This window comes from Motacilla alba, chromosome 1 (assembly GCF_015832195.1).
Source record: "Motacilla alba alba isolate MOTALB_02 chromosome 1, Motacilla_alba_V1.0_pri, whole genome shotgun sequence".
Lineage (NCBI taxonomy): Eukaryota > Metazoa > Chordata > Aves > Passeriformes > Motacillidae > Motacilla > Motacilla alba.
Window position 1 is genome coordinate 2946966 of NC_052016.1, and position 27708 is coordinate 2974673.

General features: G+C 43.7%; 1 protein-coding gene across 1 annotated transcript in view; it reads right to left on the bottom strand.

Annotated features, from left to right (window-relative positions):
- The window catches only part of PCP4 (Purkinje cell protein 4), a 48596-nt gene extending 21300 nt beyond the window's left edge, over positions 1-27296 (bottom strand). Inside the window, exons 1-2 of the mRNA XM_038140382.1 lie at positions 27212-27296; positions 9341-9392 (exon numbers count right to left, since the gene is read on the bottom strand). Coding sequence (XP_037996310.1) covers positions 9341-9392; positions 27212-27220 — 61 coding nt within the window. The 5' untranslated portion in view covers positions 27221-27296. The remainder of the gene's footprint in view (positions 1-9340; positions 9393-27211) is intronic.
- Between the last annotated feature and the right edge of the window lie 412 nt (positions 27297-27708).

Sequence of the window (27708 nt, forward strand, 5' to 3'; positions counted from 1 at the left end):
CCATCAAATCCAGTATCCTGGCTAACAAAATCCTCCAGCCAGAAAATATTTGGATGTTTCCACATGCATATTTCTACAGATAAAATGGCTGTGAGAGCTGGCACAAGGTGGTCAGGCTAAGTCAAATCTGAATTAGGATGGAGAGGTTTGAGACAGATTTAAGGAAAAGTTAAATGTTCAGGTACAAACCAGACATTTGGAAATACCCTGCTGAGCATCCACTTAACTCCAGAGATAGACAAAAAAAAAAAACCTCTTACATTTATGATTTATTTTATTATATTATTTTTATTATTTTGCAATGTTTGTATTAGCCACAAATTCTTCAGCCTTGAGAGAGCTAAGCAAATTAGAAGCCTAAATCAAATTAAGATCTATGAACACCAGGCCCTCCAGAGAAGGTCATTCTGATAAACACAAAAAAAGTCACCAAAAATACATTTTTCTCTGTTGAGAACAAACAAAGCTTTAGGTCTCTCACACGGATGAGCACCCAGAGAGCAAGACATAAAGAATTTCACCCCAAACTTACAGAGAGAGGCATAGGAACCCAAAACACATGTAGGGCTGACTTTGTGGCACTCCTCTTCTTCCCTTGGACAAGCAACCTAAGCATTTTAAATAAGGTCCTGAGATACTCTGAGCATGGGAACTACAGGGGAAGTGTTGTGCTGGTTCCTGAGGCAGCATCTACTTCCTTCCTGCTTTTTGTTCTGGCCACCACTTCAGCAAAGGACCACATTTTCATCATGTCTGTAACACTCCTGCTGTTCTAAATTCTGGAGCCTGCTTACACAAGGGAGCCTGATAACACCAAATTACAAGCTAATTTTGGAGCATCGAGCTAAGTGCCTGAAGACAGCTGTGTGCTACAAATTAAAATCTTAAAAACCTTCAGAAAAAAAAATATGATTAATCATTTACCGATTGCTAACGGAGGAGCTCTTAAGTAGGAAAGTATTTTCATTCCATTTACAAACCCAAGTCAGAAGAAAACAAAAACCTGTGGTGTGAAGTAAAGCAGGACTGTGTACAGTCATGTGTGTACAGTCAAAAAGAAAAGTGATGTTTCCACAACAGTAAATCCTGGTAACCACTGTTGGGCATTGACTGTGTTCCTCTTTCATTTTTCACTTCCACTAAATTAAAAAAAACCCATGCAGCTCAGCTATATGCAGCTCTTGTAGCCTTTTAATCATGTGTTGTTAGTGTCGGGGAACGTGGAGAGATGAATTTCCAAGTTGTGCCAGTCAGCCCAGCTCCATGGATTCCCAAGGTAAATATTCCAGCTCCCACATCCCAGTCCTTACACACCCCAAACCACCCTTGGTGATGCAGGAGCAGATGAATTTCAGAGGTAACTTTAGAGGTGCTACCAAGATTCTTGAGGGGCTGGCTTGAGCTGGATTCTCCCTTTGGGTCAGCACCAAAGCACAACTAAAGGCTCCTGCTCCCAAAAAACCCCACGTTTTCCAGGCAGTGCACATTTGAGGAAGGCAGCCAGTTACGTGCCAGTCAGGGAAAGAAGGCTCCTTGTCCCTGGTGCACAGTCAGGCAGCTCACTGATAATTACACACTGATTTCCAGAAGAAATATGGCACTTGTCAAAGACATCATTTCAATTCTGCCTTTCCTCGTTAACACTTGATGGGAACTCCAGCATATTTATGACTCATCCAAAAGGCAAAACCCACCAGCATCACCACAGCTTTATTTTCTTTTGCTTAATTTAATTTTTTCTTCATTTCTAAGCACTGACTTTTTTTTTCCCCCTAGTGACCTTGGCTGATTTTCCAGACAGTTTCTCAGAAAGGAGCTGGGCTACCACCACCTTCCAGGTGTTCAAATTCACAATGAGGCACCTCATGATGATTTCCCTGGGCTTCTCCTGATCTCAACTCTGCAGGAATGCTGCAGTTCTACCTCCTGCAAAGGAGCAGACTGTGAGGGACCATATAGAAATATATATAACTCCCGTACATGTGTTCATCTCTCACATTTTTAGAAATGCAGCCGGATTTTTGGATGCACTGGCTTTGAGAACATCACATCCACGCAGGCACACGAGGTTCCCAAGCTGTGTGCAGGCACTGTGTGCAAAATAAAGATCCCATAAATTAATCAAGTTGTTCTCCTGGCAAGCTGGAAAGAAAGAGGTGGACCAGGGCAAGAATTGTTATTGTTATCTCTATTTTTAAATACTTGGAAGACTCTCAGTTACTATGGTGGTGAGGACCATATAAGTACCTAGACAGATTCACTGGTAGCACGAGTACTGTGTGAAGGTTCTCCTTGTCAAAGGTACCAGTTAACAGAAGGTTTATATTTTGAAATAATTTCCCATTGTTGAACTCCTTAAAAAGCAGGTTTAAAAAGCTGAAATTTTATTCTATGCTTGTGCTGTTCTGATCCACTTTTTTTTTTTTTCCTAGTGGGACCTCTGCAGTAAAAAATAAAACCAAAACATGCAAGAAAAAGCTGCATAATTAACATCATATAGCAACATACTCACAGATATCCTTCATGTGCATAGTGCTATATTCGTTGTATGGGAAGATGGACTTATTTGGGAGTCATGAGAGTGGTTATAAATGATACACAAAATGAAAACTTGTGGGGAATTCCAGAGCCAGGGCACAAGCCAGACTACAAGAGCACTGCTGTTAATTGATGAAACTTGTAATACAGTCCTTTTTTTTTTTTAAATATGCTTCTGCCTAAACTTTTAAAAAATGAAAGCTCCTCATTACCAGATGAGGTGCAGCTGTAATGCACAGTGTCAAAGCCAACTTGACAGGTAACAGAAAAATAAGAGCAATATCTACTCTTTCAGAAGTATTACTTCAGTTTAGATCAGACATTGATTAAACTCCCCCAGAGGCTCCTCTCCATGAAACCAGATGGTCACTGCACATGGACAGGCACACGTGGGTGTAGGTGAAGTTTCAGTGCAGAAGGTGCCCACATTATCTCAAACACACATAAAAATCCTCACTTTACAAGTTTTGTTGCTGGATAAACACCAAAAATTCCTGATCGGAGATTTTTTGTGAACAATCCTTCACTGCCTTCATCACCCCGAATAAAAAAGCACACAGCATCCCTCTGGGGAGGACTCATGCTCATCCCTGGCCTCTAGAAATGGAAATTCACCTAGGAGAGGAAATAAAGTTCACGTATAATTCCCTTCTCTTCCTCTCAGCATCCTCTCCAGGGAAGATCTGTGAGCAATCCCAGAGCCTTGTTATAAAAGGCTCAATCTGCCTTTAGCTGAGCCCTGCTGGCTGCTGCAGGGATGGGCACATTCCTTGATAAACACACCAAGATGGGCAAAGGGAGAGAACCAGGCCAGGAGAGCACCTGAGACATCTTTGGTTTGGTTCTGGGCAAACTTTACCTGCAGCTGTGCCCAGGAAAACACCTAAACTGAAACTCAGCATTTTCCTGCAGTGTTTCTGCCTTGCTTTGAGATGGGATTCATCTAGAACTGTTCACTTGGGACTTTTTCTCCTCTGATCTAATCCACCCTCAGCTACAGATCACAGTGTTGAGTTCTCACAGGTTTTTACACCTCTCTGAGCCTCAGTGATCTGTACATGACTGAACACAACTTATGTAACCAAGCTTAGGGTTCAGACACTTTTGGATTTAGGCTCTGTGAAGGTGTTATGGTATTTGGTGGTTGCAGACACGTCTGGGAATGTTGCTGAAGCACAGACTTTTTATTTTAAGAGATGTGGGATGAGGTACAACAAATCATTCTCATTACACTTCCCAAATCCCCACTAGTACTGGTTAGACCGGATGAAAGAGGGCAGAATTTGGCTGAAAGCAGAATAAGAGAGACTGCATTACTGAGAGATCATATCCCTTGAAGCACCACTTAAAAGGGATGAGAGAATTTTAGAACACCACAGTGAAAAGAGACAACAAGGCAAGCTAATTTCCCTGCCAGCTCTCAACCTATCACCCAGGAAAACTCAATATTAATTACCTTCATCCAATACTCCTCATCCTAACTTCTGATCAGTGCTGTGGGGGTGAAATATCAGAGAGCAGCAATTTGAAAGGGTCAGGTAGGTTTTTTTTTACATTGATTCAGCAGTTGCTCGCAATACTGAAAATTCATCTCTTGCCACACAAGTGATGTTTTGTGGGAAAGAAAATACAGGAGCATTGCAGTGCAGCAGTTCAGGCTCTGTCCTTTCCTTGGACTAAAAAAAATGTGACCTCTAGGCCCGGGAAGATACAGCAAACCCTGTTCCATGAGGTCCTTTGAATATTTATACAAAAATTACCCTCATGTGTTCCCCTCCCTCCTCAGAATTGCCTTTTCCACCAGTAAGTTTATTTGTAGGGCTGTTCCCAAAAACAGCACTTTTTTTTTTTTACGCAGTCATTGGAGAATATTAGTGGAAAATTAATTTTGAGTTCTTAAAGAGATATTTATATTAGCCCATACTACAATAATGATCCTGGCCTCTAGCCAGGAATTGAAGCTAAGCACTCTACATAAATAACTATGAAATATTAGAACCAGATCTGGTGAGATTTTTTTTTGTATTCCTGAGTGCAGGGAGCAGAATTTCCCAAATTTCTTGAGTAGATGGAGTGGGTGAGTGGACTGTTGATAACACTTCACGATGCCTATCCCTACACCAGGAAAGTTTACTAGAGAGACAGATCTCTAGTCTCCCTCACAGAATTGCTTTGCAATTATTTACCCTTACCCTTAGTGTTTTCTAGAAGAATTCAGACTGAAGTGACTCCATTTTAGATGTAAAATAAAAGAATTTACTTTATTAAATCTACCGTATCTTCATCTTTTATGTAGAAGAATCCCATGGACAGGACAAAACACAGAATATTTATTCATGTATAATTTTCTGAATGCCCTAAAGCAGAGCTCATACACTGACAAGTGTTTGGGAATGAGAAGAAACTGAAAACACAAGTGACCATCTTGCTGTGATTGGATTAATCCACCATGACATCTCAGTTCATGCAAAACCTACTCATTTTCATTTCACTCAGAGCCAGGAAGGCATAGAATTCGTCCCATGATAACATTCACTTTGTTATCATAAATATTCATGTTACTGAATGATAAATTTCATCTTCCAAGAAAAAAAAAATATTAATACCAATTAATAATCACATGCTTTATGTAGTTTGAGAAGAAAGGGCGAGATCTATTAATAGGAAAAAGAGCGATTCTAAATTTGAAGACAGAAATAATTGCTTCTGATGCAATTGTTTCCCTGGCAGTTGTGCTGGGCTATTAAAGAGTAGATTGCATGAGAGCAGCTTGCAAATTACACCAAGAGAGAAAAAACCAACACAGAGCAATGCGAAACAGAACAAGAAGTGACAAGTGTTAACCTACAAGGGAACTTTGTGACATTGCCAAGGTCACAGAGGAGAATCACTTATTCACTAAGAATAGTCGGGGGGAACATTCTGTTTTCGTACTTGCATCTGCAAATATGATTGTCCCAACTAATCAAACCAGGTGAGCATAAAAGAAATTACAGCTTCTTATCCCACACTGAGCTGTGTGGGAATAGTAGCGCTGTCTTCCCTTTGGATTTTCCACCACAGAGAACAGCGTTATGGAAAAGGTTTACAAGTTACATTTGCAGTTTCACAAATAAGCATCTCCTGGCTTTCGGGTAGACTGAGGTCCTTCAAGGTCCCAGTGAGGTTACGGGTTCAATACTGGGCCCAGACTGTTTAACTTGTTCACCAATAACTTGGATGAAGGAGCAGAAGCCTCCTCAGCAAGTCTGATGATGCCACAGAGCTTGGAGGAGCAGCTGGTCCCCCCAAGGGCTGTGCAGCTCTTCAGGGGCACCTCGACAGGCTGGAGAGATGGGCAGAGAAGAACTGTCTGAAACTCAACCAGGGCAAACACAGGGTCCTGCACCTGGGAATAAATAACTCCAGGCACCAGCACACGCTGGGGGTGACCTGCTGGAGAAGGATGTGGGAGTCCTGAGGGAAACTGAGCTGTCCCTGAGCCAGCAGAGCATCCTGGGGACAGGAAGGCCAATGGGATCCTGGGGGACATTGGGATGAGCATTGCCAGCAGGGCAGGGGTGATCCTGCCCCTGTGCCCAGCCCTGGGGACACCTCTGGATGCTGTGTCCAGCTCTGGCTCCTCGGCACAGCAGGGCCAGGAGCTCCTGGAGCTGAGCAGGGGCCTGGAGCAACTCCGTGCCCAGGAAAGGCTGAGGGAGCTGGGGCTGCTCAGCCTGGAGAGGAGCCCCAGCTGAGAGGGGCCTCAGCCCTGCCTGGCCCGTGTCTGTCCCTGTGTCTGTCCCTGCCTGTCCCTGTGTCTGTCCCTGTGTCTGTCCCTGTGTGCAGGAGGTCAGAGCAGGCCCAGGCTCTGCTCCAGGCCCAGCAATGGCCCCAGAGCCACGGGCAGGGCCTGAGCCCAGCAATTCCCCTGCCCAGGAGGCACAACTCCTGCCCTGGGCAGTGCCAGCCCTGAGCAGAGCCCACAGAGGCTCTGGGGACTCCTCCCTGGGGACATTCCAGAGCCACCTGGACACAGCCCTGTGCCCTGTGCTCTGGGATGGCCCTGCTGGAGCAGGGAGGTGGCACCAGTGACCCTCTGTGGTCCCTGCCATCCTCTCCCATCCCTTGTGTGCAGCACAGTCCCTGCTGCTGAAGGGAGCTTTGCTAAGAGCTGCCACTGCTGCTGTGGGGGTAGGAACTAAACACAATTAAGGATGGACTGCGCCTGTCCAAGGAAGGTCAAACAAGAACACGCATTTGTGTCTACCCGAACCGCCCCTGCTATAAAAGGAATCCTCAGAGACTGGATTTCCCTGAGTGCTGCATGCTGACAGCAAGGCCATACATGTCCTCAAAGAGGGACACTGCTGATTGCCATGGTCATTTATTCCATTTTCTTCAGTTTCAACCTAACCTAGAGGCGAGCCCAAAATTTATTTTCTACTGCGATGCACGAACAAAGCTCGACCCCAGAGTGTCTCACTGTGTGAACCAAACCCTGAGAAAAGCCAAGCATCTCTGCTTGTTGTCTGAGCCAGTTTTCAGCAGCTTTTCCTGATCTGTAAACAAGAGCAAAGACAGCAACCAGACCAGTTTGCCTTTGCAAACATTGTCAGAGCATGACTTTTCTTTTTTTTCTTTCTTTCTTTTTATAGGATGAAAGAGTTTTTTTGTTTCTCCACCCTCCATCCTTTTCAACAAAAGGGAAACAAGCAGGAAAGTTTCCTTTTGACAGGGAAACAAACACTTGGAAGAAAAGGCTAATAACATTTAAGACATGGACATATTGCAGACTTCTGGCCAGAAAAACACGGAACAGAGGATTTATATTGTGTATGTAGGTTTCCAGCACACCCCAATTTTCTGAGCAATAAATCACTGCTTGAGTTTGAACGACACAGAGCTAATAAGGACAAAGAGTTACACATTTCTGCTTCTTTGATTTAGCATTCAATCTCAGGTTCTAAGTTCTGATTCTGCTTTATTTTTATGCAAGCATGTGGGCTGGGGAGATCAGAGGACTCTATTCCATCTCCCCTGCTGCTCCTGTGTTTTATGTAGGTGACAGCTTTTCTGCTATAATTTCATTACAAAAAATAATTGGTATCTATTTACCCAAGATTAACTGTGCATCTGTCTGTGTGTGCTATACATAAAATTATGCTACAACTAGAACCATATATATATTTTGAATTAATGATGCAGCCCTTGCTCACTCAAAATCCCCACTAAGAAAAAAAATTGCTTTTAAAAAGGCTGCAGAATCAGTAAATCTAAGCTAAACTTGACAACAGAACAATTTTATTCAGGAAGAAATTTTTATTTGGGAAAGAAATTCAAGGCAAATGAGCTGAGTTCATAATGTGCTCAAACAGAAAAGAGAAAAACATGCTCCCCATGCTGCCCGAATGGCTGACATGATTTTGCTTGCTTTCCTTCCCTGTTAACTTGAAAATGCAAATTGCTTTGCTGTCAGGGTACATTTGTTCCCACTAATTCAAGACATTATAACAAGCCAAAATATTTATTTGTTGGGTTTTTTCCTCCACTCCAATTTGTGTTTTATCATAGTGGGAGCATCATCTATGGATTTCATTTACTGAAACATTATGCAAACAGCCCTTATGGGAAAGTCACCTCCCTGTAATAGGAAAACCATCCATAAAGAAGGCTCTTAATGCTTTAGGATGTGTTGCCTCAAAGGGCCCAAAAATTCTACTCTGACCAACACTTAAAAGGCCAAAACATATCCAAGATAACTGCTCAAATGACCCATTGGAAAAGCCTTGGCTTTTAGAGAAGGGACTACGTGGATCTTTCCTGCTTTTCAGGGGATGGGATGGACACAGAACACATTATTTTAATTAGAACTGGATGAGCAAACAGAAGCAGAGAGCACATGTTATAGTTCAATCCTCTTTCTGATGCTGCTTCTTTTTCAGCTGGCTGTATTAAAAAAAATAAAATATTCTTTAAAATGTTTCCTTTGAAAAATGTTTTTGATGGTAACCAGCTTTTAATCAATTATCACTTGTGTGTCAAGCATTTCTGCTCCTGTAAGAAATAAAATGAGATTTCATCTGATAAAACCCCAATTACTGTTTTTCTGAAAATTCCATTTTGCCTTCTTCTGGGGGGAAAAAAAATTCAACATTTTAAATTAGAAGTGTTTGTGCTACTTAAAGGGCTGACATTGGTATCTGCCAGCCCCTTTGTTAAGGTCTGCAAAAGCCCCATGAGTCACCCCTTGGAGGAGTGGAGATGAGTCCAGACTCACTCCAGTGAAGAAATTCAGAGCTCTTTGCCATCTGGTCCTTCCATGAGAGCTGCTCCATCCATAGATTCTCTCCAGCAACACTCAAATGAGCTCTAAATAAGTGGATTTTAACTTCGGTGTCTTAGTTTTGGGCCTAAAGTTAGGTAAGATTAATCAGACTATAGGAACTCTATGAGCAAATCCTTTGAAACGTTTTTTCTCTTCACCTTCCTCATTCATGGAGCAGCTCACAATACCTCACCTTGTTTTTTGATGTTTCACATATCTAATCTTGTTTTAGCCCCATTTGTGTCTGCTCTGACTTCTGTGAAGTCCTTTGGTTTACCACAGTACACACTCAGAAGAGACTCTACTTCAGCAAAGGGTTTAAACATGCAAATAAAAAGCAAACAAACCCACTGAAGCTCTTCCAGTTTCTCAAACACAATCAAAAGATAACTTGTGACACCAAAGCCTTCACTGCAGACATCTGTCACTACAGTAAGAAGTATTTTGGCTCCGTTTTACTCAGTTTTCTCCATCCAGAAATAAGGCAACCCTTACCATTCTCACCAGACGTCTTGTCTTTCCCATTTGTAGCCCCGGTTCCTTGTCTCTGTTAGGGAGGGACAAAAAAAAATACAAAACAAGAGGTTACAACACACTTGAACATGCATTTTCCCCTTGGAATTCCTGGTAATTACAGCCCTGATTTCTCCTCAATACATTGGATAATCCATTCATCCTCAAGCAATGCTGCTTTGAGACACTGCCAGTGAACCAGGAATGTTTAGTTCCATTTCAAGGCCGGACTCTGTGATCCTGGAGTTCTTTTCCGATATAAAAAAAGTCAGATTTAGGTCCAGCTGCATCACTTCTTGTGCCCCTGCATGTAATTTTCACCATGAGTGATATGTACGTGTGTAATCAGGTTCCCAGCAGTACAAGGGTAGGAGATGCTCTGCAGCATTTCATTTCTTCAGCTGCTTGCTGTGCCTCCTCTTCCATGACTCAGGAGGACTACAGGGAAGTCATGAGGTTTTGCAGGGACAAAATTATAAGAGTCAAAGCCAGCCTGAAGTTAATTTGGACAATGCCATAAAAAAGACACAATAACAATGTTCCCTAGAAATACATTAGCAACGGAAGGAGGGCTAAGGAGAATCTCCAGATCTCATTTTGGCTGGAAGATTCATTTTCTGCTTTGGTCACAAGAGAAGATGGAATTTCCCACTTTAATTCACTTTGTCCAAAGAATTGCCTCCTGAATTTCCACGTGAAAGAACTGATTTAGATCACTCTGCCAAGTGACAGGTGGCAAACACCAGTGGCAGAGCACCAGAGTGGTAACAATAGCAGGAACTTCCCAGCTTAGGAATGATCACTCTATGAAAATTACTCTGCATCCACCATCTCAAGGTGGATTAAGGTATTTAAAGGGTATGGCAAAACTGTTATTTCTTATGCAAAATTATTCGTGCTTGTGTGTGTTACTGAAATAGAACTGAAGAAATAGTCCTTTAGGGTTGTACATGTAAAAATCTGGGAATATTAAACTCGGAGAATAAATCCAGCTGCACTCAGCATCAGAGGCAGCACATCCTCAAGCACCAGGGAAGTGAACAGGTACAGGAGCACTGCAAACCAAATGGCTTTTACCAACATCTGCACAGTCATATGGATTCTCCCAAGAAAATTTATACAGCCGTACTTATCTGAAGGCATTTTCTCTAAAATTTCTGGTTAAAACCTCCTCTGGTTTGGTTTCTGTCTTTTGCCTTTCCTAGCATTGTTATTTCCAAGGTATTTTTGTATATAATAGACCTCATCATGAGGTAAGTACAAAACTTTCACGTGTGCTCTTAGCTCTGACATGGAAAATGGAAATACATTTGTTTTCCCCCTGGAGCCTCAGAGCCAAGACAAAAACTTGGCCAATAACAGAGATGGGATTCTAAAGGGATAAACACTTTTGACAAAGGCATAAGTTACCAACAGCCAGGAATCAATACATTCACCCAACATCCAGTTTTGCTTTGTGCCTTTAAATAAAGTCTGGTTAATATTTCCATGTTTCAACTCTAAGCTGCACTTTAAAGAAGATTTTAGTGTTCATTTACCAAATACTTTACTTTTCCTATCAATAAAAAGGTACCTATATTCCTCCTTCTTCCCCTGTATATTTTTAAATGCTTTTTCAAGTTGTCTTATTTCCTGAGCATTTCAGGCTGTGCTACTTAAGCTTTATGAAAGCTTCTCTTTCCTCCCTAGGCTATACCTGTCAGGTTCAGTCTGCTTATGATGGAGTGCTGGAATATGGATTCACACATTTATTTCGTGTCTCGAGATTTCCCCTCGGGGAGAGCAGAATGTTGTCAAAGAAAAAAGAATAAAAACTTGGGTTTGGTAAATTAAGGTTTTTCTATTCATGAGGTCACGGTATTTTTCTTTGAGTCTGAAATCAGTTGCAATATTCTGCAGCCATTTGTTTGATTGGTGACCACTGGACTTGTACAGAAAGAAACCTGAAAGTCTGCCAAGCCAGCTTCTGAGAGCTTTTCCTTTAGTTATAGATGTATTTTGATCTATAAGCCCTGTGCTGTCTTCCAAGTGACTGCAATGGATTTGAAAGTCAGAATCAGCTGCTCATTAACTGAAACTCAGGAAAAAGCCAGATACAATGGGATCATCCTCCTGCAAAGCCTTTAGTCTTTTATTTCAATACTTTCAGTGGACCTACTTTTCAAAACATTTTCAAGGTGTTGTATTATTAGCAGCTGGAGTTTCTTTCTTCTTTCATCACCTTTCATGATGCTACTGCAGGTTGCAGAACAAAGCTGAGCTTTTTTATGTGGTTCAGAGCAAAAGGGGACTAAACACGAGGAGGAGTTACTGGGGGTATTTTCAAGAAGCAATGGATGAAACGCTGGGATAGCAGATATTGTCCATAGATAAAATAAATGAAATTAAAATCACTGAAATACAAGAAAAGCAATATTCATTTCTAGGATCTGATAGGCAGAACATCCCCAGCTCCCTCAGCCTTTCCTCCCAAGAGAGGATTCCCATCCCCTGTAACTTGCAGCCTGCTCCCTTCCTTCAGAGACTGCTTCTGGAATTCCACAGCATCTTTTAAGGCAAGCACCAGGACAGAAACACTGAATAAACTTTCCACCAGACATCAAAGAAACATCAGAGCTAAAATGAACATGAGTGCAGACCTGTAATGATTATACAGTAAAACATGATAAACAGTTTTGTTGCTGTGTTGCGTAGGAGGAAACAGAGTTTATGACTGCTTCGGGCTATATTAATTTTTAACTCAGTGGTTTTACAAAACACCAAAGACACATAATTAAAAAATGTCTCCAAAAATCAAAGTGACTCCCAATTTGTCAGCAGAGGAAGTTAAAAAGACTTCTGCCATATGCTCAAAATCCCAGTAAGAAAAGAACAGGTTTGCTTTCCTGTTAAACTCTCAGAGCTTTACGCAGAGGCCAGTTAATGTGGTATGAAAATCTGTACTAAATTAGTCCCCAAGGCGAGCAAACTAAGGTCAAAAGTGAACTTTGAGCCACGAGGACATTTCAAGAAGAATGTTAAATTACTGCAGCAGCTTTTTGACTCATTCTTCTAGCCCCTGCTGCACTCCCAAGCCTAATTTTTGCCTTTAATCTTACATTCTGTTCTTGTCTTGAAATAGCCTGACCTTTTCAGCGATGCTTTTAATTAGCACCTCAGTGTTAGGGATTGCAGCCAGGTGTTGATTAGAGAATTTTTGGGGGCAGAAGGGTTGTTTGTTTTATGGTGAGCCACAGAAAGTCCAAGATCAGGGACATGAAACTGCCAGAACGTTCTGACAAATGGGCTCTTCCAGATAATAACATCATGCTGATGCTTCGCCTCAGTGCAGGGTCAACAAGGTACAAAGGGCTGAATCCCAGGAAAGCAGCGGCTGCAAATTTTCAACAGGATGTGTTTCTACATAAAAGAATGGAAAAAAAATAAAAAAGATCCAAGAGTGGAATTAAAAGAATAGAAACAGGTGGAAAGTCTCAGTAAAGTGGACAGCAGAACAAGTCAGCGTAGACTGATAGGGGTGACACGTATGAAATGTTATTTAGGATGTTCTGAATTGGCAAGGAGAGCAGCAGGGAAATTTGTGCATGTCCTAAGCTTTTCCTAAGCTCTGTTTGGACACCCTAAGGTGTGACAAAATGAAATACACGTTGGTACTAAGCAACACAAAAAAGCTGTGGCTTTGACAGCATTATGCCAAGCAAGCCTTCCCTCTGCATCACCACCCCGTCTCCACACAAAGATTTCCCTTTAAGAAACATAAATTGAATCCAACTGAACTATTTCATAAGGACCTTATTTTTTAATAGTATTCTGCTTTGATTAAAAAAAAAAAACAAACCTCAACAGTTTCAGCCTTAATATGAAAAGAAAGTACTGAAAAAATAGATTTCAAAGATTTATGGAGTTTATGATCTTTCTGCAAATAAAAATGTCACTGAAAATATCTGCTTAGGGACTCGTGGTGTTTTTCAAGCAAGGAAAGCTTCCCAATCACAGCAGAATGATCAGGAGATACATCAAAATCTAAATGAAAATCCAGAATTTAAGTAGGGGCAAGAAGCAATCAGTATGATCTGAGTGGCTACACTCTGCAGAATTTGGGATTTCAATATTATTATTTAGGTTAAGTTCTCCTTTACTGGAGATTTCTGTGTCACTACCTCTTTCTAACGTCATGTACCAACCTGAAACTGTGGCACTCAGCATTTCACACCCCGAAGTGTGAAAAGCATTACTCTTAGCCACAACACAGTAAAAATTTGGTTTAGAAATGGATAAAATAAATCACAATGCTCAAAAATAAAAATTAAGAGCAGGGAAAATTAGGTTGCTGTGACAAAATGATTTTGGTTGCTGAAGCTGCAAGGGATTCCAGTAATGGGACTGGAATTTTAGCACCACTAAAAAGTATTTTTTGGAGTTATGTATCAGAAAGCATGGAAATGAACAGCTGAGAGGGATAAAGCACCCTGCTGGAGAGCCAGGCACAACTTCTATCATTTCACTCATTTCCTTCTAATTATTTCTTCTCCAAACTGGTCTGCAGCACAGACAGATGGCAAATCCCAAACCAACTCTGTGACGTACAGGTTCACTCACATCAGTCACCTAAACAACATCTGCAGACAGAGCTGAAGAACCCCAGACAGGAGCTGGGATAAAGCAATAAAAATTGCAACAAGACACTACACAAATAAACCTTCCTCACTCATCTACTTGTGCCTCCTTTACAAGTTCCTCCACTCTTCCACACATTTTTATAGATGTGGGACTGAGTATTTATGAGATGGAAGTGTCCTTCAAAGGCCACATTTAAGGGAATTGCAGCAGGTACAGAAGATCTAGCCAAGATTTTGTAGGAATGATGGATAAATCTGATAAGGTGTCTGTTACTTCTGTCTTACACATCATTGTGAGAAATCACAGACCACACTTCCTGAGCAGCCTGACAGAAAGATAAATTATTTATCAACTTATACTTCCTCACCTATGCATCCCCTCCCTCCCTGCATGCTTCTCTACTCCAAGGGAGTTTTCCACAGCCAGTTTTCCGTCTGTTTTGCTTTGCCAGGGCAGCACAATGTTGCCAAAACAAGAGCACCAAAATCCATCTTTCCATACTGGCTGTCAAAGCTAAATGATCCCTGGCACTCTGACAACTCCTGTAATTATCCTCATGGGTCAGACAGTTTTCTACTTGACTGGGCTCCTGATTGTCCCTGATTTTATTAAGGCTTTCCTACAGCTATTTTAATAAATTAAAACTACACAGGTGGGCTGACATGAGCCGATGGGATTCTAAGTGCAGTGGCTTCAAGCTGACAGAGGGACAGAGGTTTTTTGGGACTTTTTTAGTCACTGAAGGGACATGGTTATGCACATTGTCATCCTGGAAAGCACAGTATTATCTGTCCAAAATTAAAGAGTCTCTGATAACTACAAATGGTGTTTGCAGTGTAGCCATTGCCCACGTGGAACACACATTTTTATTTACGTGGCTACAGGAAATGCACACAGAGTGCTTAATTGCAGAGTTGCTCGTAGGCTTAGGGCATTTGCTTCAATTTAAGAAGCATGATTTGTTCATTTTTGCCCAGACAGAACTTCTGGCTTGAGGTAAATGCTCAAGAGTGTACACAGACAGCAGGAGGTCCTCCAGAGCTGAGCACACTTAGAACCATGGAATGGTTTGGGTTGGAAGGGACCTCAAAGACCACCCAGTGCCACCCCTGCCATGGCAGGGACACCTTCCACTGTGCCAGGCTGCTCCAAGCCCCAGTGTCCAACCTGGCCTTGGCCACTGCCAGGGATCCAGGGGCAGCCCCAGCTGCTCTGGCAATTCCATCCCAGCCCCTGCCCCTCTGGCACTGGGAGCCATTCCCTGTGTGCTGTCCCTGCATGCCCTGGGAATTGTCTCTCTCCAGCTTTCCTGGGGCTCCTCCAGGCCCTGCAAGGCCACCCTGAGCTCAGCCCAAAGCTTCTCCTGTGCAGCTGAACAATGCCAGCTGTGCCAGCCTTTGCTGCCAGCAGAGCTGCTCCATCCCTCTGCTCATCCTGGAGCCTCCTCTGGGCTCTCTGCAGCAGCTCCAGCTCCTCCCAGGGCTGGGGCCCACATCTGGAGGCAGATCCCTGGATAAATTAGGAGGCATCTGATGAAAATGGGCTGAGGGAATCACTGCCTGGGATAGAGGAACCTACTTACAGTGCTGGTTTTAAATATTCTAATAGCACAGAAAAGAACTTTAGCTGTGCCCCACTTTTGCCGATGCTGGGCTGTAATTTATAAATCAGCACAGTGAGAACCTGCTGATTTTGTATTCAGATTCCATATAATGTTGTAAACTGAATATTTACACCAAGACCAAATGTAATCAACGTAATTAGCACAAACAGTAGCTTGCTTACTATTTAGGTTATTAGCATATTTTGAATTAAAACATTATTTCTCCAAAGACATTGTAATCACAATTTTTTATTTTTTTTCAGAGGCAGGGATTAATGGAATCTTTGAAGTTAATTTTGAAAGCAGCTGCAAGAATGTATTTTCCAAATCCTGTTAATTACCATGCCAGCCATGAGAAGTAATCCCCTTTTTTTTTTTTTTTTTTCCTGCAGGAAATGGAAGATTTGATCCAGCATGGTTTATTTACAGGGCTAACTCAGATGTGGACAAGGAGTTGTCTTCAACTCAGCAGAATTACTTTTATGAGTGGAATTGGAACCTGAATTGCACGTTGGGTTTTGTTTAGCAAAGGGCAAAGAGAGTAAAATCAACCAACTAACAAAACCCTTCTCACACCACTTGCCAAAAAGTGACCTCATTTCTCACTTGGACATGGGTGATAAGCCCATATCTCAATTACACTGAGGTCTCCTCTTTATCCATTTCCAAGGTGACCCAAGAGGAATATTTTAATTACATAAAAATTGATTAAGCTAGATGGCATAAATAAAAACTGACTGGTTTTATTTATCTATTTTATTTATATTTATCTTAAGGTGGTTTCTTCCTTTTTTTTCCCCTCCTATTATTTCTTATCTATTGGTAGCATCAGAGCTGGCATTACAGTTCCAAAATGGGCATTTTTGGGCAGGAAACCTGCCTTAAGAACTCCTACTTCCCATTAGAGCTCAATCCAGCCACACCTTCCCATCCCCAAGGCCTGATTTCTTTGGAAACAATTGTTTGCAAGGTCACACGGAAAATAGGAGCACTGAAATTATTCAAGTTAAAAATAACCCTTCAGCAGAGCCGTGTTGAAAACAATCATTGAAATGATCCAGCTAAAAAAAGAAATACATATTTCAACTGTTTCTGTTGATCATTTCAGTCATGTAGTTGATGTCTCTGATCCACAAACAGTTGTACCAGGCAACCTAAATAATCAGCCTTGGTCCCCTGTGTGGGAAATACAGGCAGAGCACCTGATTAGGAGCAAGAGAACCTCGGGGATTTGGAAACAGAATTTGGATACAGACAATATCCTGGGTATCCTTTCATATCAGCATCCTCAGATAGGAAGAGTGTTCTAAGCCAATTAAGGGGTCAGAGTCCGTGCCTAGGCATAATATCACTGATTTGGATAGTGGTTTTGCAGCAAAAAAATTACTTTATATTTTATTCTTCTGAGCCCTTCTGAAGTTTTGGGTAATGCAATTTGCTGAACTCTAAACCCAGCTGTAATTGAGTTAGAGGTTGTCTTCAAGGGCCAGCTTGGATTATTCACAGTGAAAATCAGCGCTGACAAATTGCTTCATCTCTGATGATATTGGCTATCATTAATAAAACAGGCTGCTTCTTCCCAGACTGCAAAAATTCTGATGCTTGTTTTTTTGGTTTTTTTTTTCTGTTGGCATGTTTTTATTTCCAGTTGCACAATTAGAAAAAAAAAATCTGTTCTTTCTTCCCTGCTGTTTCCCTACATATTTCAGAGGTAAACAGGTATTATCACAGTCAGTTAGACTGATCTAGTAACTGGGCCAGCCAGGATTTTCCAAAAATATTAATTATGGCAGTTTCAAGCCACCATGCAAAGGAACTTTCTGCCTTTAGCCTGGGGCAAAGCCTTTGATTTTCAAGACAAGAGCAAGACCAAGCGGCAGGGATGTTTCTGCATCACTTACTCCACTGCTCCACCCACCCCGGGGTGGGGCTCGAGCAGCCCCCAGCCGTCTACTGGGATGGCAGGAGCTTCTCCAGGGTCATTCCAGCACCAGGGACTCTCTGGGTCATGAGTGTGCCACAGCCTTGCCCAGGGGGATGACGCAAAGCTGGCACCCCTGGCTCCGTGCCACAGGCACATCCCTGCCAGGGGGACTCGGGATGGGCTGCTGGAACTGCCCTTGGCATGGGGCAGTGCTCAACAGAGGATTTGTCCAGCATTGTCCCAATCTGGATGGGGAATGACCCGCTGAGAGCTTTAGAGGAGATGCTTTGTTAAGGGGGGGATGTGGTTCAGAGCAGAGCTCTTGGCACTGGGAGGAAAAACCACAGCCAAGGGATTAGAAAGAACCCTGCCACAGTGGAAGGAAAATGGGCAGGGTGAGGCACAAGGTCACCTTGATGGCCACAGATCAGGGACAGAGAACAAATAAGCTCATATGTAGCAAGCAGAAGACAAGTCAGGTCAGTGCCTCTGTCCAAGAGACGGACAGAAAACTGGGATTTCCACAAATCACAAACTCTGAGGACCTTGCAGCTGCTCGGGGAAATTGTTGCTGCGATCCATTTCATTGCTAACAGCAGCAAAGATAAGAAAGCAATTTTCACAGAAAAGCTGTAAGAGTTCCCAGGTTCCCTGGCCCCAGCAGAGACAGACCAGGTTACCTGCCCTAAGACTAAATCCATCCCTGTGAGAGTGGGGAGGCCCTGGCACTGCCTGCCCAGAGAATCTGTGGATGCCCCATCCCTGGAAGTGTCCAAGGCCAAGTGGGACACGGCATGGAACAACATGGAACAGTGAAAGCTGTCCCTGCCCATGGCAGGGTTGGAATGAAAAGATCTTTAAGGTCCTTTCCAACCCAAACAAACCATTCTGTGATTCTATAAACTGTGTTTTCCAATTCAAGTTCAATGAAAACTTGCAAGTTTCTCCATGCAGTCCTCTTTCATTCCCTCTGTCCTCAGTCTCACGTTATGAACCAGGCTCCATTCTGCACTTTGTGCCTTGCATATGAAATAAAAGAAAAATCATTTACACATTCACACATGAATATGGCAAAACATCATGCAATGCCATTTAAAACAGTCCTTAGGTGCTCCTACAAGAAAAGTCTTGCATTTTGGTAACAGTCTCCCATACTTATCCTGTAACTAGACAGAACATAGGTTCCTTAGAAGTTCCATGCAGAAAGCAGGTTTAGATCCAGCTGTGCTGCCTGAAGCACTGCAGTCAGACAAAAACATCTATTAAAGACTTACATGGCATGACTGCAAAAGCTATTGCTAGAATTCAGGTAATTTGCAATTTGGGTTCTCTGCAATTCACAATATTAAGGTAGGACCTTTGCTACCAATGTTCCCACACCTGCAGATCCATCCCCTAAGCCCAATTCCAGGATAGAAAAGCACAAAGCTCTTGATCCACGGAAGGAACACAAAGCAAAGCTCAGAATAAAAGCCCTGTGAGAAAGAGAGGATCCCCTGTAATCTATCCTGAGAGATTCATTCAGCTTGCTTTGGGTGTTAGTTCTCTCCAGTAGCTTGCAAAATATGCTGAAGGAAAGAAGTGATAACTAGCCAAGTCTGACTGGCAAATTAAAATTGGCATCAAGCTGGCCTGCCTTAGGCATTTGGCTGCCCTGCTTAAACTGCAGCACATGTGTGCTGGCACATGCACTCTCAAATGTGCCAAGCCAACAATATGTTTGCTCTCTTCCAGGGGTGTGTATCTGTCAGCTCTGACTGCAGCAGTGATATGTGTGAAGCAGCCATGAAGCCACATGGCTCATTTTCCCCCCCCATGTCATCTGCCTGCCCAGCCATCCTTCCTCCTCCTTCCTTCCAATCAACTTAATGCCTCTAATTTCTGGCAGTTTATCTTCTGCCTCCCTCGACCTCACATTTTATAAGTACTCTTTTGGAATTCCAAGAAACAGATTTCCATGTCGCTCCAATTTTCTCCTGGAACACTCCAGTAAAAAGTTCAAATAAAAGTCATTATTCAGAGCATTTCCATTAATGTAAAAATTATGTGCTTTACAGTCAACATGCACAGTATTCAGTATTTTAATACAAGAGTAATTTAATGCTGGCTATTGCAAAAAAAAGCCTTTTTCCTCCAAGGGAAAAAAAGAAAGAAAGATCCCCAAGAGAAAAAAAAGAGCCCCACTTCTTGTAACATTAAGGCTAGAGAATAAAAATCACAGAAATTCAAATGGAGAACACACTTGTGATTTTTGTAAGGGTTATTTTTCTGCCTCTGTACCCTCTTCACCTAAACTTGGACTTCTGTCTTTTAAAATGTGTTTTCATATTTATCTAGGCACTGCACCCTGATACTCACCTGGCAAACCAACCTCACCCTAGTGCCTGGTGAGGCAAACATTTCATGGGAAAAATGCTGTGATGTCTGTGAAAACCATTCCCACAAATCACTGGTCCTCCTTCATGTCCTGAGTGTCTCTAGGAAAAGGTCTAATATCCTGAAAATCCTCAAGAAATCACTTATGTCCTCAGATCTATTAATTTTTTGCTTCATCTGCTGTTACACATCTGCATTTTGGGAAACAGCTGTTGAGACCATGGCACCTGCTGGGTAACCAGGCTAACTTTGATCACAGTGGACACATGGAGATGCAAAATCATCCCCAGATAATTGCAGTGGGTGCTGCCAGCTTCCCAACACTCTGCCCAGAGACTCTGAAGCTGTGCAGACCCCAAGTCTTCTTTGAAGATCTCTTCCAGCCCCTGATTCACTCCAGAAGAGCCTGTGAACTCTCGTCAAGCTGATTTAGCAGGACATGGATTTGTCCCATTTCCAGGGTCAGTCCTGGCCAGAGCTGGCTTGGGCATTTCTGAACTGTGCTCCATCACTCCCAGAACAGGTGCACCCAAAATCCCCACAAATCCATCCACACCAGTGTGTGCAGCCAGCCAGGATCCCCAAAGGGATCTCTCCTTTTTATTTTTAGGAGATTCCTGTTGTGCAGTGATCCAACATGAACCTCCACAGCCCTGCTCACTCCTTCTAAGTTTAAACTATCATAACCTGACCACATTTCAGGTTTCTCTGCTTCTACTGCTGCAGCTTTCCACTTCTGCTGGCACCACAACCCACCAATAATCTAACTGGCAGCCAAGCAACACCAGGTAAGGGTGGTGACAAAGCAGCTCAGACCTTTCTGTCAGGCATTTGGACACTCAGACTCAATGTTAAAGATATTAAATACACACCTCCAAACTTTTTGGCAGAGCTAGAGTCTGTGTTTCCAAGATATGATGCCTACCTGGTGCCACCCTTCTCAGAAGCTCCTCGTCTCAGCCCAGGGATCTCTGAGGTCTCCAAGGTCAGACAGAAGGACACCAGATTTCACAAGTTTTTTTACTTTCTTCTTTTTCCTTTTGTTTCTTACTTTCATCTCTCACAAAAGAGCTTTCTAACATCATTCTGTCTACTGTTACAGCACTCACAGTGTCAGCTACACCTCTGGTTAAGGTCATATTTCATGCACTCTAGACTAAGGTGATAATGCAAGAACATTCAGTGTCTATAAAGTAATACTTTTCTCTTTCAGAGGAAATACAGTTCAGCTGTAACTAATATTCAAGTCATGTAGGCAGAGCATTTTCATTTCTTCTTTGACTAAACTTGTGCTTCTCCCTCCAAATTCCATGTTAGTGCATAAATAAGGCTTTATCCCTCTTGGTATGAATTGATGAGGTGAGACAGCACCAGCCAAAGACCTGCTTTGTGTGACACTTGCCCAATTTACCTTAGAGGAAGCAGACATGGAGAGTGGGGATAAACTGTGACCCCAAATCCTGTCATTTGTAATATTTCACAGCTGATTTCCTTTGCAGTTGCTCGCCATTTATCTTCCTAACAAGACTAATGTTTAGAGTCTGTCTTCCACCTCTTTTTTATAAGAGAACTAGAGATTGTTTTTCTGAATTAAAATTAGAGGACAACGTTTAAAAGGGATTATTTATGATTTGACCTAGTTTGTAGGTATCTATCATATTTTTTTATTTATTTAGAAACCCAATACCCAAACAACTGAAGAAACAGAAGATGTTTCCCCAGAAAGAGGGGTAATGTCTGTTTTTCATCATCATGAGAAGACCCTGTGTCTTGCAGAGAACGTGGTACACGGCTCAGGGAATTTAGGGCTCTGTTATAAGTGAGAGGCTGAAGGAAGGAATTGCTTTCCCCCATCCTCTTCAGCCAATGGGGTGTCTCAGGATTGACATACCCAGTGTGTTCAGCCCACCCTGTTACAAGCTCTTCCATAGCAGAGTTAAAAGCAAAACATGCAAACGCATTTTCCAAGCCTTCCCTACAAAAAAACTGAGACAGACAAGAGCAAGTGGCAGTTAGGAAATGAAATATTTTATTAAAATTAATAAAAAAAACCCCAAAAACAACCCACAACAACAAAAAACACAGAAACCTTTAATGGAAATGCACTGCTGATCCTGCTGAAGTTAACTGCTACTTTACACCACATTTCATCACTAGCATGATCTAGATAATGTAATAACTGTTGGATGATGACTCCTATAAGCCTGCCAACTCATTACAAATTTAGGGATATTGGACTGGAAACTAATACTCCTTTTCACTCTGAAATTATATTGTACTGTCAAGTCCTGCAGCATGAAGGTTGGAGTAAGTTACTCTTTTACAAGGAAACATGATATCAAAGCACACTATTAAAGCTAAATGTCCTTTTTTCAGAGTGTTGCCTGAATCTGTTGGCATTCTATACATGGCAAGAAAACCCGTGAGCTTCTGCCAGTGTCATCAAATTAAGATCAATTTCCAACATCACTTCTAAGTGCTATTTTAGAAGATGCTTGATCCCACTGAAACCACACTGATGGAAAGAGTAGGCAAAGTGACAGATGTAAAACTTATTGTTCTCCCTTCTTCCTCCTCTTTTGAGCTGCAATTTACCACTCAGCTAATAAATAGATGTGAGTTAAAATTAAAAACTGATGTTCATGTGCTTATCGATCCCACCCCCATCCTGTAACAGCTGCAGAATTTCCTCCTCTTCGTCCTCTCTGCCATGTTCTTGCTGGGGTTTTTAGAGCTGCACAGTTTTTGTACCTACTGTGGGTATGATAAGGGAAATAATTAACAATTGGGGTTGTGGCAATATCTGAAAAATGCAGCCAGAAGGCCCCCCCCAAGGTGAGGGGCTGGCTCAGACACCCACCAGGACTGGAAAAACCAGAGCAGAGGACAGGAGCTCCTTTAAACAAATGTGGTGTGTTCTTCTCTTACAAACAGCAGTTCTCTGATTCAGTGCCATCAGGATTATGGTTGTATAATCCTCCCTTATGTTTATGTGGTTCCAAGATGCTGAATACCATTTCAATGGAAAGGTTTCAAGGGAATTCAGGAGAACAACCCAGGAAAGAACCCCAGTTTTACCATTTAACCACCTGAAGCAGACACAGTTTCAGCCAAAAACCTCCACTTACACCTCACATTTCACACATTGCCCATCCTTCTCCAACAGCCTCCTGCTGAACACGCCTGTCCAGAGGGACAGGAACATATTTCAGGTTCTCCCTCAAGTCTGAGGGAAAAGGACACTCTCTCCAAGCCTGCCAGCTGTGAGACATGCCCAAACCACAGGGTATCAGTTGTTTGGAAAGCAGAGGCTGCCTTGCTGATGGGTGTGTTACAGACACACCTCAGGCACTGGTGAAGCTCCTTTTTCAGAAGAACATCTTTGACCCCAGAGTTATGCCACGTCAGCCTGCATGTCTGCTGAGCCAGCTGCTTGGACACCTCCCAGTGAGGGTGATCTGAGCTCCAAAGCAAAGGTTCAGCTCTCCAGGCTGCAGAGCAGAGCTGCATGACCCACCAGCACAGCTCATCCCCCAGGAACACCCTGCACCTCCCAGTTACAGGACACACAAACACCCTCCATGATCCTTTTGAAGGTGGGCACAGCACAGCAGGGGCTGCAGGATTCCAAAGCCACCCCAAGGCAAAGGGAAAGAGCTTGGTGCAGCTCAAAAAAAGCAAGATTTGGAACAAGATTTGGTGCTCTTTGGTTTCAAAGCCTGACTAAAAATTCTGCACTTACACAGAGATCAAGTCCCCAGCTCCTCACCTTCCCAACTAAGAGAGTCAGACCTCTTAGAGCTCTCTGAATTTCACGGGCCTGGTTGCTTGACATCTGTTTCCAAAGGAAAGCCAGAATATTCTTGCTGCTGTCTGGTAACCAGGCTGATTCTCAAATATAAAATGCTGCTGGCTCAAGGAACACACCCCTCAAGGGGTGCACATCAGCACCCTGGCAATCAGTGCTGCACTTCACTCACATTGCACAAGGCTCTTCCAGGGCATGTTCTTCAATCAGAGGTGCCTCAGGCAATCAAAAAGAGATTTCCCAAATGGCTCTCCTAAAGTCACACACCTAAAGAACATGTATTAAAGCTGAGCTTGTCCCCTACACCAGCAACACCACTCTGACCCTTTCAAATCAAAAGGAAATAAATGCACCCAAGGCAATCTCTGCTGGAGACTCCTCATCCCTGAGCCACTGGAGCAGCACCCAGGGCTGTGGGACCACGTTGTTTAAGTGCTCTCCTTCCTAAGCCCAGAGCTGATTCCTGATGACAACCACGAACATTCCACACAGAAGGCAAGAGTGAACATCATAAAAATGTCTGTGTGATTGAATGCCTCTTGTGAAGCCTCATGGCAGGGGAATACCACGACCCAACATCATCTGCAACATGTCAGGATAGCTAAATGACTGACCAGATGACAGGACTCCCTGTGGTGAATCAAGATTATGCCAGATGTGAGTCTAGAGTCTCACTGGTACAACTGCTGACTGTGAATAAAGATTTGGCACTGGTCTGTGGGCACATTACCCAAGATCTCTTCCCTCACTTCAGCTTGTGTCACTGGAGATCTCTAATGGAAGCCAGGCTGCATCTCATGGCTGCTCATTGACAGCAGCCGATACTTTTCAGCACTGCTCTCCTCTCCAGGCTCATTAAAAACAACAGACAACAGCCACAGACCTACAGAAAAGGCTCCCCAGTTATCTGAGGACAGACTTCCACAGCCAAAGATGCATTTCCACGTACACTGACATTCCCAAGGAACTCCCATACACCTAAGGGACATGTCTGCCACTCAACCAGGCAGCAGGAAAGAGAAATCACCATTTGCAAAGCCACCAGGTCAACTCTTACACCTCACATTCCCACTGGCTACTTCTAGGTCCAGACTTCTGCCCAGCAGAAGGAACTCGTTAAACATGTCTTCAGACAAATACTGCAGAGAAAGGAATGTAATGTTCTTCCTGCAGACAAGGTCCTTATCCTTCCTGAAAAATTACAAGCTAGCTGCTAGGAAATAGAAAAGTACTACAGGCAGATGAATAGCTGCTTCCTTTTCAGCTTTTTCTTCCAGGAGACTGGTGATTACAGAATGGTTTGGGTTAGAAGGGACCTTTAAAGATCATCTAGTTCCTCCCCTTGCCATGGGCAGGGACATCTCCCACTATCCCAGGTCACTCAGAGCCACATCCAACCTCTCCTTGAGCCCTTCCAGGGATCCAGGGGCAGCCACAGGTGCTCTGCACAACCTGTTGAAGAGCCTCACCACACTCATAAATCACCCTGATCGCTGCCCATAAACAGGAAAGAAGTTTAATTTCGCTTGAAGCATAAAATGAGAATTCATGCAAAGTCTCAGTAAATAACTCAGGGAGATGAAAGCTCTTTCCAGAGATCTGTGACCGCAATTCCAGCGCTGCTCAAATCCAGGCAACTGGTAATATAGCAAAAAAAAAACCCAAAAAAAACCCCAATAAACACCTTCCCACCCTCCCAACACTGCTGTATGTGGGATAATCTATTGAAGGCTCTAATTGAGCCTCTTTTCAATCACCCTGTCCACAATTTTTTTTATCAGATTAAGCCAAAAATAAAACTAGCTTTCAATTGGAGCATTGCAAGATAAAACCGCCAAGACCCCTCCCTCAACAGCAAACAGTTATCCAGGAGCTCCCTTTCTGCTCAGGGTATTTTTTGTCTAATTTTTAAACAATCTTTTGCAGTGAGTGGTTTGGGGTGGTGTAGTTGCTCTCCGCTGCCTTTTGGGGAAGAGCTGACAGCAAGGAACAGCAGGGAGGCTTTTCTTCACTGGAGCTTAGAGTGATGAACTCCCCAGTTTTGTCAGGGGAACGACAGCAAGTGCAGTGCTCAGTGTCACAGGCACAGGACACAGCTCTGCACCAGGGAAACATCTCCCAGCTCCAGGGGTTTGCCAGGAATACAGCTCTGTCAAGCACAAAAAAATGCATTGGGAATAGAGAACCCCTGTGCTGGTAGCAGGGAGGAACTTTATCTTCACTGTGTCTCTTCAAATCCAAAAGGAAATGAGTCTAATTCAAATTATTAAAGGAAATTATAAGCAAATACAACCCAGCACAAAGCTGGGACGAGAATGCCTCATATAGTTATAGCAGCACCACCCAAGCATCACTCCTCTCCGTAAGATTTTCCCCCAAATTATAAATTTAAAGTAAAATTTAATGTTACTGCGTCTCACAGCACACTTCAGCCAACCTGGGCAGCAAAGTCACAGTGGCTGAAACAAAAACAAAACAAAAAAACCCCAACAAAACCCCAAACACGGCACGAACTCCAGCCAGGTGATGGAAATACAGGCAGCAGCAGAGGAGAGGATTCTCATGAAGAGATCCCTGTGCCTGATCCCTGCAGGCAGCAGAGACGAGGATTTCCTCTGCTCTCCCCACCTGGCATGACCTGAAAGCCAAAATGCAAGCTGCTCCTCACAAATCCCTGCACCACAGACCAGGCTGCTCCTGCTTTGCATCTCTGCTTGTCACCTCACGGAAAACCACAGCTGATTGTAACACCTGCACAGCAAACAGTCACAGCTTATCCTGTGTCACTCTCAGTTGTGCTTCTAAAAAAGGAAAATCCCATTTGTTAATGGAGTGGCAGGTGTTTTGTAACAAGCAGCCTCCAAAAATAGGTGCTGGGTTACAGGTACCTCTGCTGATTCCCAAAGAATGAGCTGAGCTGGAGAACGTGGGATCTCTCAGCTGAACCTAAGGAGTCCTTCTGCCTAACAATACATTTAACTAAAAAAAATTTTCTAGGTTGAACTTTTCCACTGCAAAGAAAAAAAAAAAAAGGCAAGCAAAAACCTCACAAGTGCAAAATTTCAGCTTATTTATTTACAAGGGCACAAGTGATCCTTACATGTTTGGCACTATTTACATTTTTTCGCCTCGACTGTAATCCCTCTCAGGACGCTACTCCCAAAGTTTACATCAGCACCCAACCAAACACAGAGCGGTTTTTTCCATGAGCTCTAGCAGGCAACTTTCCCACAACTCAACTAAACCCTCCTTCCCACGCAGGAAAGCGCTGGGTAGGTATGAGAAATCATCACAGATTTGTAACTAGGACTCTCCATCGGCTCCTCCAGAGGGCAAACCCACCTTGCCTTACGCTCCGCAGGTGCGCGCACACCTGCGGGGATGCGCTCAGGAGGAGATGCTGAGCCCCTCAGCGCTCCCAGCCCGGGATGCGCATCTCCCTCCGGGGGTGCCCGCGGAGAGGCAAAGGTGACGCTGACCCCCCGTTCTGCACCCTCCCCGTGCCCGCTCAGCCCGGCTCACCTCGCTCATGTCGCGACAGTGGCAGCGTGACAGTGGCAGCGGCCCCGCCGGCGCTCAGCGCTCCCGCCGCCCCGCGACGCGCGTTAAGAAGCGGCGCCGCGCGCCCGGCCCGGCCCGCGCCGGCCAATCAGCGCCGCGCGCGCGCGCGGGCCCCACCCAATCCCCGCGCCCGCCGCATCCCGAGAGCGCGCGGCGCCCCCTGGCGGCTCTCGGAGCCCTCACGGCCCGGAGCGCTCCCCGCGTCCTCCTCCTCCTCCTCATCTTCCTCCTTTTCTTCCTCCTTTTCTTCCTCCTTTTCCTCCTCTTCCTCCTTCTCCCCTTTCCCTCCGCACTTCCCCGAGTGCCCGGCAGCACGCGCGCCACTCTGGGGTGGCTTCAGGGCATCCCCGCAGGGGAGAGACACCTCTCCAGGTGTGCTGGAGGCAGCCTGGCAGTGGGGAATTATTACATAAATAAATTACATGGGGAACGTTTTTTTCTCTTACGGTGAGAATGGT